This window comes from Podarcis bocagei (genome assembly GCF_964188305.1).
Source record: "Podarcis bocagei genome assembly, chromosome: 18".
Classification (NCBI taxonomy): domain Eukaryota; kingdom Metazoa; phylum Chordata; class Lepidosauria; order Squamata; family Lacertidae; genus Podarcis; species Podarcis bocagei.
The window spans coordinates 9319441-9339095 of NC_138144.1; the positions used below are offsets into that span (position 1 = coordinate 9319441).

General features: G+C 47.9%; 1 protein-coding gene across 2 annotated transcripts in view; it reads left to right on the forward strand.

The window, feature by feature from the left end:
- KCNN1 (potassium calcium-activated channel subfamily N member 1) overlaps positions 1-17820 on the forward strand; it is an 81821-nt gene extending 64001 nt beyond the window's left edge. For both annotated transcript variants that reach the window (XM_081177838.1, XM_081177839.1), the window contains exons 5-9: positions 2524-2665; positions 4344-4454; positions 5650-5777; positions 13878-13947; positions 15396-17820. In XM_081177838.1, coding sequence (XP_081033964.1) covers positions 2524-2665; positions 4344-4454; positions 5650-5777; positions 13878-13947; positions 15396-15668 — 724 coding nt within the window. In that variant the 3' untranslated portion in view covers positions 15669-17820. The remainder of the gene's footprint in view (positions 1-2523; positions 2666-4343; positions 4455-5649; positions 5778-13877; positions 13948-15395) is intronic.
- Positions 17821-19655: the final 1835 nt, after the last annotated feature.

A 19655-nucleotide genomic window follows, 5' to 3' on the forward strand; every position in this document is an offset into this window, starting at 1 on the left:
CCTAGGCGAAAAACCAAGTGGCCGGTGCCAATTTGCCAGTTGGATAAAATTCCTACCAGGCCCCTTGGGTAACCAAGGCAACCAAGCACAGGTCCATAGCAAGGTGAAAAACAAAAGAATGAACTAAAGGAAGGGTGGGTGACCCGGCGAAACCCAGCAGCGCAATGAGGGGGAAGCGCTGCCGCGGCCACATTTGAGCGGCTAAACCCCGCCTCCAAGCCTCCACCAGATTGGTTGGCTGCCATGGGGCATGGCAGCCAGGACAGCTGAGCAGGGGCCGGATCCCCCCTGCTAGCCACCCTGACCCTGGCCTTGCCTGGGGAGGGCAGGGTATAAATAAAAATATTATTATTATTATTATTATTATTATTATTATTATTATTATTAATGCGGGAAATGGCTCCCTCTGAAAGGAGGAGAGGCTTTCTGTGACCTGTTCAGTCATTGCAATTGAGGGAAAGCCTTAGCAGGTGGTCTAACGACTTTAGAGATTTCTTGGTATTAATTTAGGGGACCAGAATAATGAGACCCGGAGGCATTTCCACTAAAGATGGGGAGAATGTTCCTCAGAGCTCACAACCCCACCAGCAGTCCTGGCTTGATTGTGATGAGATATATGCGATGACCTCTGTAAAGATCACTTGACCTTGTGGGGGACGCGACGGAGCTGAATGTTGGGACATCCAGGACAGGAACGATGGAGAACTTACTCACGCAGTGCAGTTAACCTGTGGAACTCTCTGCCACAGGAGGCAGTGACGGCCATCAGACTTGGATGGCTTTAAAAGAGGATTGGACAGATTCATGGAGGGGGGGGGCTGTCGAGGGCTACTAGCCAGGAGCACTATGCTCTGCAGGCAGCAGTGCTTCTGAATGCCAGAAACTGCAGGGAGGGAGACAGATCTGGTGCTAGGATCCTGCTTGCAGACTTCTCATTGGGCAATCTGGCTGGCCACTGTGAGAACAGGATACTGCTGGGCCACTGGCCTGATCCAACAGGTAATAATAATAATAATAATAATAATAATAATAATAATAATAATAATAATAATTTATTAATTATACCCCGCCCATCTGGCTGAGTTTCCCCAGCCACTCTGGGCAGCTTCCAATTGAGTGCTAAAAACAATATAGCATTATTATTATTATTATTATTATTATTATTATTATTATTATTATTCCTAGCTGAGACCCTTCTTATGGAATACAGCGGTACCTCGGGTTACATACGCTTCAGGTTACAGACTCCGCTAACCCAGAGATAGTACCTTGGGTTAAGAACTTTGCTTCAGGATGAGAACGGAAATCGCATGGCAGCAGCAGGAGGCCCCATTAGCTAAAGTGGTGCTTCAGGTTAATAACAGTTTCAGGTTAAGAACAGACCTCTGGAACGAATTAAGTACTTAACCTGAGGTACCACTGTATTCGCTTGCGTATGATGACACAGATTGAAAAGGCTTAGGGAAACAGTATTTGGAGGAGGAAGAGCAGGAACAGTAGGACTTTCTTTCGAGTAAACTTGTGAAGGACCCAGCTTCAAAGAGAATGGAAGTAAAAGAATCAAACATACTGATTGGGGGGAAAGCAGTGTTGCACCCAAAGAGGAATCTTGACTTGTTTTTTTTATGAAACAAACAAAACCCTTCAGTCTTTGAGCTGCAAAAAAAAAAGTTAGCGGGTGTTCATCCGATGGAGTTCTCTGCTTGGAAACCCAGAGAGCAATCTTGCAACCACAGCTTTGAGAATGCAGGAATGGACACTTTGAATGGTGCTGCTAATGTTCCAAGGCTGCCACAGGGATAGAATGAGAAGCCATATTTAGAACCAATGCAAAATATGGGCAGGAAAGGGATTCCCCGGGTTTGCAAAACTGAATTTCCAAACCACTGTTGGCTAAGATCAACGCTGCATTCACAGCCCTGGAGCAAATATGCAATGTGAAATAACAGCTATCCTTCAAACGGGGAGGGCAGGAATTGCCCTTATCTGAATTTTGCAATGCAGTTGTCCGAGAAATATTGTGTGGGGGAAAAATTAGGGCAGTGTGTGCTTTGCGGTGCATGCACTGGTGAAAATAACCTGATGCCCTATCATATTGCAAAACGTTGCTTTGCAAGAAAATGTGTCTGTTAGTTAAACCCCATGCAAACATTTGTATATTGGGAGAAATTTGCACCAGAAATGCTCCCCAGCTTTCACGAGGATATACATATATCACTGGGCAGATGAGGAGAACTGAATTTAAAATGGAAACTGAAATCAACAAGTTCTCATTCATTTTGGATCCACATTTAAGGCGACAATTTAAAACTGAAATACACCCAGTCGAGTGCAAAACTCTTCCATCCTCTGTGGCAGCCTGCAGTGGGCAAAGATTGGGCACGTGGGGGGGGGGGTCCTACTGTAGCCCCACCCTCACCCACTCCGGTTATGTGTGGGGCAGGCGAAGGGCGGAAGGGAAAAAGCCAAGAAGGTTTTGATGGAGACTTTCCCCCCCTCTCCTTTTACTCTCTTTCGGCCCAGATACCATGACAAGCAAGACGTGACCAGCAATTTCCTGGGGGCCATGTGGTTGATCTCCATCACCTTCCTTTCCATCGGCTACGGGGACATGGTCCCACACACTTACTGCGGGAAAGGAGTCTGCCTGCTCACTGGGATTATGGTAAGGTACCACTTGCCGCCTGTATCTTTCCTGCTGATGCACAGATTACCCTTTGTTTCTTCCATTTCCCTGCTCTTCCTCGCCTGTGTGTTCTGCCTTTCAGCTTATAAGTCTTCTTTTTTCCTCTTCCCTCCCTGTACCTCTTTCCTTTCATGCCATGCCTTTCAGATTGCCTTTCAGAGACTGCCTTGCTTTAATTTCAGGTGTAGGCCAGCGATTTAAAACAACAGCAACATGGTGTCTGTGAAGTTAACTCTTTATTCAAAACAGCGCAGGCTTGGTGACCCAAGGAACTCTTCCCAGTAGGTCTTGCCCCAATGAGATAGTTGCAAGTAATGAAGGTCCCCACTTTCCCACAACCATCTAAGTCCTCTCCAGGGTTTTTCTCAAGCAGTTGCAAACTGAGGCTGGATTGACACTGACCTGTCATTAGATATACAGTGGTACCTCGGGTTACAGATGCTTCAGGTTACAGACGCTTCAGGTTACAGACGCTTCAGGTTACAGACTCCGCTAACCCAGAAATAGTACCTTGGGTTAAGAACTTTGCTTCAGGATGAGAACAGAAATTGCACGGCCGCAGCAGGAGGCCCCATTAGCTAAAGTGGTACCTCAGGTTAAGAACAGTTTCAGGTTAAGAATGGACCTCCGGAATGAATTAAGTTCTTAACCCGAGGTACCACTGTACCGTTCTAAAACGTCACAGGGCATACTTGTAAATTGGATTGTTTTGTTTTCGTTTATATAATTTTTTCAAAAATTTTCTGTTTTACAATTTAGACTATTCATTTAAACAACCTTAAAATACAGTGGTACCTCGGGTTACATACGCTTCAAGTTACATACGCTTCAGGTTACACACTCTGCTAACCCAGAAATAGTGCTTCAGATTAAGAACTTTGCTTCAGGATGAGAAAGAAATCGTGCTCCGGCAGCGCGGCGGTAGCAGGAGGCCCCATTAGCTAAAGTGGTGCTTCAGGTTAAGAACAGTTTCAGGTAAGGAACGGACCTCCGGAACGAATTAAGTACTTAACCCGAGGTACCACTGTTTAAGATTTACAGAAGATTGGAAGAAATATACGAATTATTTGAAGAGCAACTGTAATCAACAAATTATGCTAGTAGGACGACAAGAAGCTTTGTAAGGAGAAATGTATGAAGCATTGCAAAGTAGAGGAAGAATAGAGATATTCGTTACGAATTAAATGTAATTGTGGAAGTAAGAAATGTGTGACTAGACTGGAAAATTTTCAGATGTGATTGATGGAAGTAAAAAAAATATGATATAAGATATGAAAGTATGTTTAATTACTGTTGGAAATGATATGTTGAAAAACTAATAAAAAAAATATTTTAAATATATATAAGTCCACCCCTTAGAGATTTTGGTAATTGAGTGGCATGTTACTAACTTAAATGAAAATATGGCGCACACTGCAGTGTCCTTGGATATGAAATGAAAATGTTTATTCGGCTTTGCGCCCATCATAAAGCACAACACAACAAAACAAATCAAATAAAACAGTGGACTCGTACAAGCCACCAGTAATATAACACAATTCACAGCTCACAAGGACAGATATTAGCAATATCTCACTTCTCCCTTCTCCTTTAGCAGGCAGGCATCCAACTGGTTTGGCTTTCCCTATTCTAACCCACCCTCTTCCTTGTCCTGCAGGGTGCGGGCTGTACAGCTCTCGTGGTTGCCGTGGTCGCCCGGAAGCTCGAACTGACCAAAGCGGAAAAGCACGTCCACAACTTCATGATGGATACACAGCTATCAAAGCGGGTAAGAGGTGCAACACCCTTGGCCCCGATCCTCAACATAGGCAGAGTGTGGGTGGTAGTCAACCCTTGTCCTGCTCAAGAGTAAACCCATTGTGGGTCATGGAGATGAATAACTTGAGCCAATCCATTTTCCGTGGGTCATCTCCAACGCTGGTCATACTCAGAGTAGACCCATTGAATTCAGTGGGCATGAGAACGTGAGGACCATGAATTTCAATGGGTCTCTACACAGAAGATCTTTACTTAGAGGATAATTCAAGAAACAACCTCCTCTACCGCCGTTTTATAAAACACACAAGATTGCTGTTCCAAAGGCAATTCCTTGCAGCGGCCATTCAGAGAATCAAGACTTGACTCTGTGAAAACAGTAATATTTATTTATTTCATAATATGCATGCACCCCTTAATTTTTTTTAAAAAAACCCTCAAAGCAGTGTGAGGTGTGTGTGTGTGTGTGTGTGTGTGTGTGTGTGTCACAATAAAATGATCCGATAAGGAAAATTAATAGCAACGATTTAAAGTTTAAAATAAACTAAAAACAGATTAAAACTCGCACCACCTTTCTAAATATCTGGATGGCAAAAATCTCTTTAGCAGACACCAATAAGGGTACTGGGATATCTGAAGGCAGGGAGTTACAAAGTGTAGATGCTGACACACTAAAATACCAAGTTCTTAATTAACTCTGAATGCAGTGGTACCACGGGTTACATACGCTTCAGGTTACATACGCTTCAGGTTACAGACTCCGCTAACCCAGAAATAGTGCTTCAGGTTAAGAACTTTGCTTCAGGATGAGCACAGAAATCATGCTCCGGTGGCGCGGCAGCAGCAGGAGGCCCCATTAGCTAAAGTGGTGCTTCAGGTTAAGAACAACTTCAGGTTAAGAACGGACCTCCGGAACGAATTAAGTACTTAACCCAAGGTACCAGTGTAGTTAGCTTTCTTAAGACATGGGTGAAACATAGCATCTTCACAAACAATCCTCCATGGGGTCAAACTTGGATTGGCTGGTGATAATCGAGAGTGATCACAATGGGAGCAAGGTAGGATTGGTAAGAGACTGTGCCGTCACGAACTCCAGAGAGCCTATTTTTTTGGAAGAGCGCCGCTTACCTCCTCAGACTTCTCCTGCCTGTCTGATGCCCATCTCCTTTTCTTTCCCCCTTTCCCCCTTCCCCTCCCCAACCCCCCAGGTGAAGAATTCTGCCGCCAACGTACTCAGGGAAACGTGGCTGATCTATAAGCACACCAAGCTGGTGAGGAAGATTGACCATGCCAAAGTACGGAAACACCAGCGTAAGTTCCTCCAAGCCATCCATCAGTAAGTCAAACATGTTTACCTGCTTCAACCCCCCCCCCAGTGCCTGCTGCTTCCTGCTCCCACCCACCCACCCTCCATCCCCCTGTTCTGTTGTCCAGGTCTCTCCCTGAATTTGGGGTCCCTGCCTGAAAGGAGGAGAATCCGCCGCACTAAATACGATGCACCGTTCAATCGTTGCAAAAATCTGCCGCTAGCTGGGGGTGGCATTAGGTTGTTATACGAAACCTACCCGTATCGTGTGGGAATGTTCAGGGATTCAGGAGAGGATATATTGTCTGATTATAGCCTTTCCAACTTGTGTTAACAAGTTCACAATTTAGCAGAGTAACATTCCCCTTTTTAAACTCACAGCGGATGCGTTTGCTCAGGCTCGCTAAAGCCTCTATAATAACTGTTCTGGTATTTTCCCCCTATTTGCTCATAAAAGATAAGACACGGCACAGTCGTCTATAAAAGTATAAAAAGAATTTACTCACATTCTGTTCACAAGCAGATCCCAGAAGGCAGACTTAGCTTAGAAAAGTAACATACACCTGGAAACTATCCCATAAAGAGACAGTCCCTTTGTCCTCTCTTGGCCAAGAGAGCATCTTTGGCTAAGCAGATGTTGCTTCTTTGATGCATGTAGTCAAAGAGAGAGAGATGGTTGCCCTGCCTTGTGCTTTTGTCATTACCTGCACAGGTGAGGCCACGCCCACCTCCAGTCACATGCAGAGGAAGTCTGTCCCAGCCCAGAAGGAAACAGGAAGTTGTTCTGCTGGCTGGAAAAACATTCCTCCCCAGGTGTAAACATGTTCACTCTAGGAATGTTGTACTTGACTGCTCTTGTGTTTCACATCCCACATATCGGAGGTCTGTGTGGGAATGTTGTGGATAGTTGGAGAGGATATATTGATTAAATATTATCCTTCATCACCCACGCTAGTGAGTCAGTAGCAGAGTCCATTTTCCCCAGTATATTGCAAGAAGCTAGTTGGTAGATTTGTTTGGATCTCTTTACTTAAGCAGTCCTATCTGGCTTGTCCAGATTGGGTTTGATCCTGGTAAATTCCCCTTTATTCCCTCTTAAAACAATAAGGACCACAACAGTCTTCTTTCAAAAGTAATGATAAGAAGTTTACTTACATTCAGTTCACAGTATGATCCTGAAGGCAGGCTTTAGCTTTTAGCTGCAGAAGAGAGTGTGAGTTTATCCCATATGGGGACTGAGCCCATGTGCTGCTGGCTGAGAAAACAAAAAGACTTCAAGAGGACAGCATCAAGAGAAGCAAGAGAAGAAGAGAAGGAAGATGGCTGTGTGACAAGCCCTTTTATGGGGTCTCCTAGGGTCACGCCCATCTACCTGGTCACACGCAGGGGGAGGATGCTGGAGCAACATCCCCCTGTGTGTCCACTCTGGGCAAACAGGAACTGTTGTATTTGACTTCTTTCTGTGATGTTACGTCCCACAGTCTGCACCACTTTGATTTGGAGCCACATACTGAATCATAGAATCCTAGAGTTGGAAGAGACCACAAGGGCCATCGAGTCCAACCCCCTGCCAAGCAGGAAACACCATCAGAGCACTCCTGACATATGGTTGTCAAGCCTCTGCTTAAAGACCTCCAAAGTAGGAGACTCCACCACACTCCTTGGCAGCAAATTCCACTGTCGAACAGCTCTTACTGTCAGGAAGTTCTTCCTAATGTTTAGGTGGAATCTTCTTTCTTGTAGTTTGGATCCATTGCTCTGTGTCCACTTCTCTGGAGCAGCAGAAAACAACCTTTCTCCCTCCTCTATGTGACATCCTTTTATATATTGGAACATGGCTATTATATCACCCCTTAACCTCCTCTTCTCCAGGCTAAACATGCCCAGCTCCCTTAGCCGTTCCTCATAAGGCATCGTTTCCAGGCCTTGTCCACATCTAGGTATTGCCATTGTTAGGTATTGCCATCTAGGTATTGCCATCGTTACTGGCCTTGTCCACATCTAGGTATTGCCATCGCTCCCTTGGAGAAAACTCAAAAAACCATAACTGTCATGGGAAAGGTTAGGTTCATTCTGTGGGAATGTTGAGGGAGGCAGGAGAGGATTGTTTTTGTTCAGTCGTTTAGTCATGTCCGACTCTTTGTGACCCCATGGACCAGAGCACGCCAGGCACTCCTGTCTTCCACTGCCTCCCGCAGGAGAGGATATATTGTTTAATTATATCCTTCCCAACTTATGTTAACAAGTTCTATAATTTAGCAGAGTAACATTTCCCTTTTTAAATTTGTACAGCGGATAACATCTTTGCCAGGCTTGTATAAGCCTCTAAAATAAGTTTCCTCGTAATTCCCCTTTATTCCCTCATAAAACAGACACGGCACAGTCTTGTATAAAAGTATAAAAGAGTTTACTCACACGCATTCTGTTCACAGATGGATCCCAGAAGGCAGACTTAAGTTACAAAATATATACACTTGGAATCTATCCCATAAGGAGATACTTCCTTTGTCCTCTCTTGGCTGCAAGCCAAGATGCCAAGACAGCATCTCAGGCTAAAAAGATGTTGCTTCTTCAAGGAATGGAGTCAGAGAGAGAGATGGCTGCCTCCCCTGTGCTGTTTTGTTACCTGCACCGGTGAGGTTACGCCCACCTCTGGTCACATGCAGAGGAATTCTGCCCCAGCCCAGGAGGAAACAGGAAGTTCTGACTGGCTGGTCCATACATCCCCTTTTATGTTCACTCTAGGAATGTTGTATTTAACTGCTCTGTGTTTCACATCCAAATATAACAATGTAGAGCAACGGTTCCCAAACTTTTTTTTGGGGGGGGGAACCTCACCCACTTGCTTCCACAAATGCACCCCCAGGGCTTCCTACCTCTACCATACAAAAAGCAGAACAGTGGTTTGCACAAACCATTAATAGCGGGGTGGGAGAGTTTAAAAATAAAATCACATCTGGTAAGCAATGTGTCCCTTTGGTTTCAGATAGTACATGGGAAGACGAGTCTAAAAAGTCCGGGACACAGATTTTCACGGCCCTCTAGTGAATATGGTGGCTCATTTACCAGAAGTAATGCATTTCACATGCTCCAATATTTCTCCCGTGAAAATAGGGACGTCCTAAGGGACGCGGGTGGCGCTGTGGGTAAAACCTCAGCGCCTAGGACTTGCTGATCGTATGGTCGGCGGTTCGAATCCCCGTGGCGGGGTGAGCTCCTGTCTTTCGGTCCCAGCTCCTGCCCACCTAGCAGTTCGAAAGCACCCCTAAGTGCAAGTAGATAAATAGGTACCGCTTTATAGCGGGAAGGTAAACGGCGTTTCCGTGTGCTGCGCTGGTGCTGGCTCGCCAAGTTGCAGCTTCGTCATGCTGGCCACGTGACCCGGAAGTGTCTCCGGACAGCGCTGGCCCCCGGCCTCTTAAGTGAGATGGGCACACAACCCTAGAGTCAGACACGACTGGCCCGTACGGGCAGGGGTACCTTTACCTTTAAGGGAACGCGGGGCTTCCGGGATCAAATCAGAAACCAGGGCGGCTTCTGTAAATCTGGGACTGTCCCTGGAAAATAGGGGGACTTGGAGGGTCTGGTGTTTAGTGTTAACTTTGGAAGTATCTACTCAATTCTGACCAAACATAGGCTCTCAGAGCAAAATATACATAGGAGACTTGGTTTGGGAAAGTAGCTGTATCTGGGGTAAGGCAATATTGCCGGTGGTTGAGTGCCATTAGACAAGGATATAGATACATGCAAGAAATTGCAAGCTTCCTCTGCATCATGGTCTGATAAAAAACAACATGCCCCATATCTAGATTTCCTAACACAACCCAAGTCTAGAAGTGCAGCTTCTGTTTACCTTCCAAGATCCCAGACAGCACCTTTGCCAGATATTCGGTCAAGGACAGCTGCCGCCTTCGCCACACAGACTTTCATGTGTTTCAAACCATTTGTGTTTTTCAAATCCCCCTCCCACATCCGTGTTAACCATCTGCTTGTGTGCATCGATGCAACATGGGGAGGAGAGGGAGATGTGTTGGTGTGGCGGCACGCACAATTCCACGTCGAGGTTCCCTCGCTTCCCCTTGCGTCGAAGGCGATCTACGATGAGATGGTTTGTCAGCGAACCAGAGTGTGTGAACTTGCAGAGCTGTGTGCCGTCAAAATAACCTTGAGGCGACAAAATTGTGGGTCCCTGGCTTTCGTTTACATGCAGTGTGTTATCAGTAATGTTAAGTTGTGGGTGAACATATCAGACGACACAGCGATTCTTCAAACAGCTCTTGTTTATTCACAGGCCAGGACAGAACTGAACTGAAGGGTTCAGTCAGCCTGCTTATATAGAGTCCCAGTACAATGTTACTGTAACAACTTTCTAATACTATCCAATCACAGAACGTCACTTTCGATCCCTTATTTGCATAACTATCTACAGTATCCCCCTGCTGGCCCAGGGTGAGAACTTCTGTACATAACAAGTAATGTCGGGGCAAGGGTGGGTGGCTGAGGGAGAGAGAGAGACAGGTGTAACCAAACTGACAGAACCGGAATCGGTGGCGCTCTTAAGAGTCCGACGCTTTTCCCAGCTTGGCCAGCCAGTGCTGGTGATACTGACCTAGACGGATTGGTGGTTTAGCTCAGTGGAAGGCAACTTCCCTTGTGAACAAAGGACCAGAATCTTACTTGGTCCCCCAGCTCAGCTGTCTTCCATACAGCAGGATGCAAGTTCGATCACATGCCTTCCAACGTTTCCCCGATGAAAACAAGGACGTCCTAAGGAAAAGCGGGACATTCCAGGATCAGATCAGAAACCGGGACGGCTTCTGTAAACCCAGGACTGTCCCTGGAAAATAGGGACACTTGGATGCTTAAATATACATTCCCAAAAAAGCCTGAAGAACTATTGTTAGGTTTGATAGGAGAGGATATTAAGAGGATGGACCAAAGATTATATATGTGTGCTACGACAGCTGCCAGAGTTTTGATAGCTCAAAAATGGAAAACACAGGAGATACCAACTGTGAAGGAGTGGCAGACAAAGTTGGTCGAATAGGCGAAATTAGCAAAACCGACCCATAGGATTCGTAGTCAGGAGGAAACAAAGTACCAAAAAGAATGGATTAAATTTATGGTCTATATAAGTGAGAACTGTAGAAATTTGAAGACGTTAGCAGGACTGAAATAAACCTTATGTCATGGTTTAGTTATTATTAAGGAACTGTGGATTAGTGATTGGAATAAGAAAACCTGCGGAAGGGAAGTCAACTGATCTATGGAGCGTAAAGTAAGGCAGATGTAAAAAGATTTGAAATATTTGTGTATTTTGTTGGTGTTGGTGCATTTGAAATGAAAACTTAATAAAAAGCATTCTAAAAAAAGAAAAAGAAAATAGGGACACTTGGAGGGTCTGCAAGAGATGGAAATCTCTGGCTGCCAGTCAGTGCAGGCAGTATTGAACTAGATGGAGTGGGGAAGCGGGTCTGGCTCTGTATAAGATGAATTCCTATGTTCCTGCGCATAAGAGGGAGTCGCTGGCAGTGCCCCCCCCCCCGGTTAGTGTGTGCTGGGTTTTCGGCTATCCTCATACCTTCGACCCACAATTTGACCACTCCAGGGTGGGGATCTATGGGTTCTGGGGAGCAGAGAAGGCGGTGTCTGTCTGGCGGTGTGACCCCCCCTTCCTATCTCTCATGTTTATTTAAACCTGTGCTGTTGTTTTGTCTCTGTTCCCTCCCCCCTCCTCCACCCCGCCCCGCCCTTGCAGAGCCCAGAAGTAAGTTACTGTTCCGCCAGAACTTTTGTTTGACTGCATGGTTTGCCCGTCTTTGTCTCCACCCCTCCGGGAGGCCACAACGCCGACCCCATTCAGACACACACGCATGCCCAAGTTACGCACGCAAAGGTGCACATCCCAACCGCGCTTCACCCCTGCCAGCCCTCGGCTAACCCAAATTTCTCTCCGTTTCGAAATGTGGACAGCGAGAGAGAGAGAGAGAAAAGAGAGAGAGAGAGTGAGAGTCAGAAATTTGGGGGTTCGTAGCATGCCAGTCCACTGCCGACTTGCAAATGCCGTGTTCCTCTTCCCTCCCATCTCTCAGCACAAGCTGTTTCCATCTTGCCTGTGTCTCGCGACGTTGCTCTGATTTAGAGTCCAAGCAACGCGAGGGCTTTCTGGACTCATCCATAAGTGGGGGCGTCATTATGTCTCCATCTCACAGCACCTCCTGCCTGTATCGGGAAGTTTTTAATGTTTGACGTTTTACCATGTTTCCATAAGTGCTGTAAGCAGCCCAGAGCGGCTGGGGGAACCCAGCCAGCTCGGCAGGGTAGAAATAATAAAATTATTATGATTGTTATTATTATTAAACTGCTCCCTCCAATGTCATCATTGCTCTGCCCATCAGCCTGGCAGATCCCATCTGAATTATTATTATTATTCTGAAGGTAAATGGCATTTCCATGCGCCCTGGCACTTGTCACGGTGTCCCGTTGTGCCGGAAGCGGTTTAATCCTACTTGCCACATGACCTGGAAAAGCTGTCTGTGGTCAGACACCGCTTCCCTCGGCCTGAAAGCGAAGATAAGCATCAAACCCCATAGTCGAATTTGAATGGACTTAACCCCCCAGGGGTCCTTCAACTTTAGCTATTGCTATTAGTATTATTATAGCGCTCTCTTCCACAGGCCACAACCATGTAAACTCAACATTAAAAAAAACGGAATCAAAACCGCAACTGGGGTGTCAGGATAATGCAGCACATTTTCCGCATGTGACAAAAGCTGCGCAAGGAAGGTGCCTTGTAGATCTCTGTGGGGAGGGAGATACGCAGTGCAGGGGCTGCCACAGAGAAGGCAATCTTTCTCCCCAAACTGCCACCCTGCCAAAAAAAAGACTTCTGCAGGCAAGAGGGCCACCTGTGCTGTGTTTTCCACTATCAGCAATGGCTATGCACTGTCTAGACTCTAGACAGTAATGCTAGTTGCTAGAAACCCAAGGGAAGGGCGAGTTGGTTCTGTGTTCGAGTCCTGGTTGAGAGCCTCCCATAATGGGCATCTGGCTGGTCTCTTCTTATGTTCTTAACACATGAGAGTCCTCAGCGTCTCAGATATTTGGGACCTGAGTCATTTAAGGGCTGTAAACAGTGGCGTGAGCATCTTCAAGTAACTCAGGGAATGTGAGATGATTCTCTCTCCCGCCCCACCCTTGCTTTCCCAATTTCCTGATAAGCCAGGCTGGGAAAGGTCCATTGAATCCATCCTTCGGACTGCCACAGGAGTGTGCCGATCAGTGATCACACAGTTCAAAGGTGGAGTGAACTCTTTATTAGCAAAAACACCATCTCCACAGACATGGCTGAGTTCCAGGCCTGATGAGGAGAGCATCTCATTTCCGGTGGTCTTCCTCCATAAAATTCAGTTGCTGAAACTGAAAGTCCCCACCCCCTCCTCTCCAGGGCTTTCCCTCCAAGCAATCAGAGACTGCTCCTGTCATCAGCCAACTCTTCACCCTTTTCATGCCTCTACTGGTTCTGGGAGACAAGCGGGGAGGAGATCTGGTTACCACACCTTCCCTGCCCTGATGCCTTCCAGATGCTTTAGAAGAGACATCCATCCAGTTTGCATTTTCATGCAAATATGACCTGATCCATGCCCCAAAACCAATATGCGAGCCAAGAAGACAGCTCTCAGGGTGAATCAGACAAATATTTAAAAGCAGCACCAAATCCCTAAAAGTGGTAAGGGGCCTCAAAATTTTCTAGTGGGGTGAAAACCCAACAGGGTTTCTCAAAAGCTGAGTTGCTGACCTCCGAGGCTCAGCTGAGACAGGAAGGTCTTCTCCAGTCCCCCCAAAACCTAGAGGTGGAGGGTCACTCCATGCTGAGAGAGGGTCTTCTCTAAGCTGTCTCCACCCAAGCCAATGGCCTCGTGTCATTGGCTCCCTGCATGCCTGGGTGTGCGTGTGTTTGGATCCAGCAAGGCGGGATCTGGAATTGTGTGCATGTCTGTCTACGGTGATGGTGGGATCTCTTTCTCTCATCTCCTGTCTGTTCCACCTGCAGACCGCTGCTTCGTGCAACCCCAATCTCCTGCCCGCCTCCCCACATCTTTAATTCCCGCTATCGTTTTTGCTTTCCAGGTTGAGGAGCGTGAAAATGGAACAGAGGAAGCTCAATGACCAGGCAAACACCCTCGTGGATTTGTCAAAGGTGAGCCACGCCTGGGTGACGGAAACATCAAGCAATGTTTGGGTCTCTGCTTGAAGTAATCACCTTGGGTTGGGGTAGAGGCTCAATGCCAGCGGTTGGCAAGGTTTACTCCGTGATTTCCAGCATCTGCCTCTGCGCAGACACGATTTTTGGCATCTGCACATGCACAGACGCGATTTCCAGCTCTGCAGAAGCGAGTCCCTGTGTCACGCTGCACCAGTTTAGTGCAGTGCGCAGGGACTCGCCAAGCGGGCGGCTAGATTCGGGGGTGACTCGGGGGCCAGTTAAATGACCCCCGTGGGCTGCTTGTGGCCCATGGGCCTTAGATTGCTGACCCCTGCTCAATGCAATTCTTATCAAAGGTAAAAAGGTAAAGGGACCCCTGACCATTAGGTCCAGTCGTGACCGACTCTGGGGTTCTGTCGCTCATCTCGCTTTACTGGCCGAGGGAGCTTCCGGGTCATGTGGCCAGCAGGATTAAGCCGCTTCTGGCAAACCAGAGCAGCGCACGGAAACGCCATTTACCTTCCTGCTGGAGTGGTACCTATTTATCTACTTGCACTTCGTGCTTTCGAACTGCTAGGCTGGCAGGAGCAGGGACTGAGCAACGGGAGCTCAGCCCATCGTGGGGATTTGAACCGCCAACCTTCTGATTGGCAAGTCCTAGGCTCTGTGGTTTAACCCACAGCGCCACCCATGTCCCTATCTTATCAAAGGGAGCCAGCCCTTTATTCAGAACCATGAAGACTAGGCTCTTGCTTTATTTATAAGGGGAAGTTGCAGCATCTGTTCTACAGGGAAAAGGTCCCAGGTTTAATCCCTGATATTGGAAGGGTCTGGGAATGTCCCCCTGCTTGAAACCCTGGAGAGCTGTTACCTGTCAGTGGAAATATTGAGCTGGATCAGTGGTTCCCAAAGTGGACAGAGGAAGGACAGAGGAAGGAAGGAAGGAAGGAAGGAAGGAAGGAAGGGAGGGAGGGAGGGAGGGAGGGAGGGAGGGAGGGAGGGGACGGGGACGGGCTGGATGAGAGGCGCCAGCTTTGGAACACCCTAGGAAACCCTCAGGATAAGAAGGCTCATAGCCAGGGGGCAGAAGAGGTAACAGGGCTTAGTGAGCGGGGAGAGTGTGGCAGAGAGAGGGCCAGAATCAGAAGAAGAAGCGGAGGCTGGAGAGGCCAAGAGGCAGAGATGATTCAGGTGGATGAAGAGTCCTGGCGGTCTCCCCCTCCTGCTGAGACCAGCTCCCCTCCCCACTGGTCTCCCAGGATGTCAGAGAAATAAGTGGCTAGAGCAACCCAGTCAGATGGGTAGGGTATAAATAATAATAAATTATTACTATAAACAAGCAGGACCGGGGTGCTGGTAAGGAGGAGGTTTTGGAGCCATCCTGCTCTCTTCCGGTGCAGCGACCACCAACCCTTTCCCCCTTTCCTCTCCCTTCTCGCCAGACGCAGAACGTCATGTACGACATGGTGTCAGAGCTGCAGGAGCGCAACGAGGACCTCGAGAAGCGCATCAGTGCCCTGGAGGGGAAGATTGACATGCTGGGCCTGACTCTGCATGCGCTCCCCAGCCTCGTCAGCCAAGCCATACGCCAGCAGCAGCGGGCCCTGCCCCGCGCCTGTGGCACCTCCAACAGCTCCGAACGCTCCTGCTGGACTCCCACCCGCCGGCGGAAGTCTCCTTCCACTGCCCCTCACACATCCTCGGACAGCGGGTGATTCAGGGGGGTGGGGCTCGCGCACCGGGGGCACCCATGGACTCATATATGGCCATTGTGTGGCCGATTCCCCTCTGAGCTTTTTTTCTGGAAAGCCCTGTACACAGACCTCCCCAAGTCCGCTGAGATGGGCCCGTGCCGCGGAAGACTTGTCGGGCACAGAAAACGGATTCCGAACCCGGTTCCAATGTAACATTATGCAAAGCTGGGGATGTTTCTTTTGTTTGTTTGTATGTATGAGGAGAGGGTGGGAGCAGGGCTTTTTCTTCCTCAGCCGGAATTCGCTGGAACTCAGTTCCGGCACCTCTCAGGCGGACGCCATTGCCATTCTAAGAGAACAAGGGAGGCGTTCCTGGTGAGTGCTGGCTCCTCTTTTTCTTGAAAAATAGCACTGGGTGGGAGGGGAATCCCATGTAGAAATTGCTCAAATTCACAACAATCCCTTTTTGGAAAAAAAGAATCACTTCTCTCCCTTCCAACGTCAGCCGTTTAGTCCTTAGCCATGCCCTCCACGGGAGCCATCTTGTTCCACGGTCTCAACATTCAGCCTGGCAAGGGGTGAGACTAAATGGGCCTTTGATTCCCTTCCAACAGTACGGTTCTATCGTCCTGTGATTCCAAATGGGGACCTCTTAGGCGACAGTCTCCCACTCCACTCGCTCGTTTGCCTTTTCTCTTCCCAAACTGGAGAGAAATGCAGGCAAACGCCCATTTCTCATAAAACTATATATGGATTTAACATGTTTTGGAGCCATACATAAGTGCAAGGGGGTCTGAGGCAGCTGGGGCCAGTGGCACATGTGTGTGGGTTTTTTTGCTCTCCTTCCAAATCCCGTTCTGTTTCCTGGAAGAAAGAATAAGACCTGTTTTAAAGCAGGAGCAGAGACCTCATCCCGAGGGCCCCATTTGCTGCTGATAGGGCTTCCGGGGGCCACATGCCACTGTTGGGTGAGGCCGGGGGAGGGGTGAGTGGATAGAGCAATTGATGCAAAGTTTACTTTTATGCAATTTGCTGGTTTCTACGCACACTACACCTGTCATCCAGACATGGAAGGGGCATCATCAAAATTAAAGGATGCATCCTGGGCAGACAAAAACACTCAAGCAAGGTGCAGAACGAGGGTCAATGAGGGGAGAGTTCCAGGGGCCAAATGGAGAGGCTTGGAGGGCCACATCCATCCCCTGGAACAGAGGTTCTCCACCCCCTGTTATAAAGAAATAAATATTGTGGGCTGTATCTAATGTTAATCCAGCTCAGAGTAAACTCACTGAAATTAATGAGCAAGCCCATTCGCTTCAAGAGGTCTAGATAGTTGGAGCCAACCCAGGGGTGCAGCATGGGGGTGCCAGGGGTGCATTTGCCCCAGGCGCACAATTTTTGAGGGGGCACAAACGAGGCACCCCCATGCAGGCAGTGTGGCCTGGCCCAGCACTCCTCTGTGCCTGCCATGGGCTGTGTCAGCTGGCTGGGCTCCCCACTGCGTGGGCAGGCAGGCGGCTCAGTGTGACCCGGGCACTGGCAACTGCCACTACGCCACTGAGATGTCCCACCAGGCACCTATTGGCTAGTGCCTGTAACATCAATGGTGGCACACAATTCCTAATCTGATCCCCACATCCGCACAATAGCAGGTTTGTTAACAGCTTTTAAAGGGTTCTTTTATTATTACTTTTTTTATAAAAAAAAGTAAGGTGATAGACACTGAAAAGGGGGGGGAAATCTAATGTCGGAAAGAGACAGAACATTCCACTTTCCCCCAACAATAGAGTGAATGGCTTCTGGGTTTGGAAAACCTGTAAAATCAAATAATAAGGCTACAGGCCTCTCCTTACTCACCACAAGCAAGCTCACTGTCTCCTGTAAGATCCTATAAAATCCGTGGCACCAAACACAGCAAAGGGAGCTTTTGCTGATGCAATTCCAAATGTAATCTAAAGGGGGGTGACAGCAGCGCTTTGCACATGGGCAGTTGAAGCGATGTCACATTGGAAATCAGCCCATCTGAACTGGGGGAAGTCATGTCTCCTGTCTCCAATACAAGGTCATTGGGCAGAAAGCGGTGGGTGTGGGGCTCTGGTGTCCTTCTGCCTTTGTGACTCAGTGGACGCACAAAACGTTTCTGGGGTCTTCCAAACATGGGTTCTCCTCCTCTTTTATAATCTTAACCGCCCTGTTTCCTCTCATACGCACACAAACACATTCCTCCTGCTTTCGTTTCGAAGACTTCCAGTTTGATCTCTTAAAACACTGTGCTTCTTTCTAGCTCTTGAATCGATCGATCGATCGTAAGTGTGTGTGTGTGTATTGCGCGGAGGGTGGGGAGAGGCTGAAATTTGGTGGTGGGGGGAGGATTGCAACCCAACCTATTTTGTAAGAATTAGGAAACACGGAGGATGATCGAAGTTTTGTTTTGTTTTGTTTTTCTATTAAAGGTTCTCTTGATTTCAAATTGGGTTTGGTTTTTAAGGATAGCTTTAAGAACATAGAATCACAGGGGAAATGTAGAGTTGGAAGGGACCACGAGGGTCATCTATTCCAACCCCCTGCAACGCAGGAAACCGGCCCAACATGGTCTCAAACCCACAACCCTGAGATTAAGAGTCTGCTGCTGAGCTACCTGGAGAACATACGACAAGACTTTCTGGTGTGGGGCAAGGCACACCCATATCAGTCTTTTCACGTCCCACCAGTGGGATCTGGGGAGGTTCACAAAAGTGATAAACCTTTTATCTCAAGGTAGACCCTCTCTGGATGAAGAGGCTCCACTCAGCTGTCACAGCTGGCAACCACTGCAAGACTTTTCCTGCTCTGTGATATTGCGCACTCCCCTTTTTGGAAAGTCGAGTCCTGCAGAATCAGACCAAAGGACCATTTGCTCTGGAATCACAGAATCACAGAATGGTGGAGTTGGAAGGGACCCCGCAGGGTCATCTAGCCCAACCCCCTGCAGTGCAGGGATCTCAGCCAAAGCATCCATGACAGATGGCCATTCAACATCTGATTAAAAACCTTCAAATAAGGAGAGTCCACAAGGGAGTCCAGTCCACTGTCAAACAGCTCTTACTGTCACAAAGTTCTTCCAGATGTTTAGTCAGAATCTCTTTTCTTTGTTTCTTGAAGCCATGGGTTCGAGTCCTACCCTCTAGAGCAGGAGAATCAAGCTTGTTCCCTCTTCCATGTGACAGCCTTTAAGATATGGCTCTCATGTCTTCTCTCAGTCTTCTCTTTTCCAGGGTAAACAAACCCAGCTCCTTCAACCATTCCTCATCAGGCTTGGCTTCTAGAATCCTGTCTTCCAAAGTGGCCTCAGGGCAAATGCAGATAGCAGCCCTCCCTTCCTGTTGTCCTCAACTCATTCCAGCATCAGTGGTAGACTACTTACAAACAGGGAGTAGTGGCAGACTTGGGGTCTCAAATTTCAGTTGTGCCCCTTGTGACACCAAGGTTCAGGGCTCCCATACGCACACCCTCTCGCCTTTTATTCTAGACATCATAGTTGCAGCAGCCCCTGTTATTCTTTGTCATGGGCTGACACAGTGACCCACTTGGAAAGGAAGACTGGAGATTTCCATGTTTTTAAGTATCCTTGGAAAGAGCTTTTGCCAACCTAAACCACATGGACCATTTTCTGCCCCAGTGCGAGTGCTGGAGAAGAACGATTCAGCCTTATAGGCTTCTCCCATCAGGGAAAGGTTCGTAGCTCAGTGGCAAATCACCCACTTGGCATGGCAGAAAGTCTCAGGCTCAATACCCAGTGGTAGGGGTGGGAGAGACAATATTGAGCTACTTGGACCTGTGCTCTAACGGCTTCCTGTGTTCATTTGAAGAGCGGGCAGAGCTCAGCACATCATGGCTAGTACCTGTAACATCACCAACCCACCTTCTCTCACCCACCATTGCTCTCCAGAGCAATTTTGCCACTGGTGGAAAAGGGGGCAAAGGTGTGCAATGAACAACCATTAATATAACCTGTGATGGTTGTTGTTG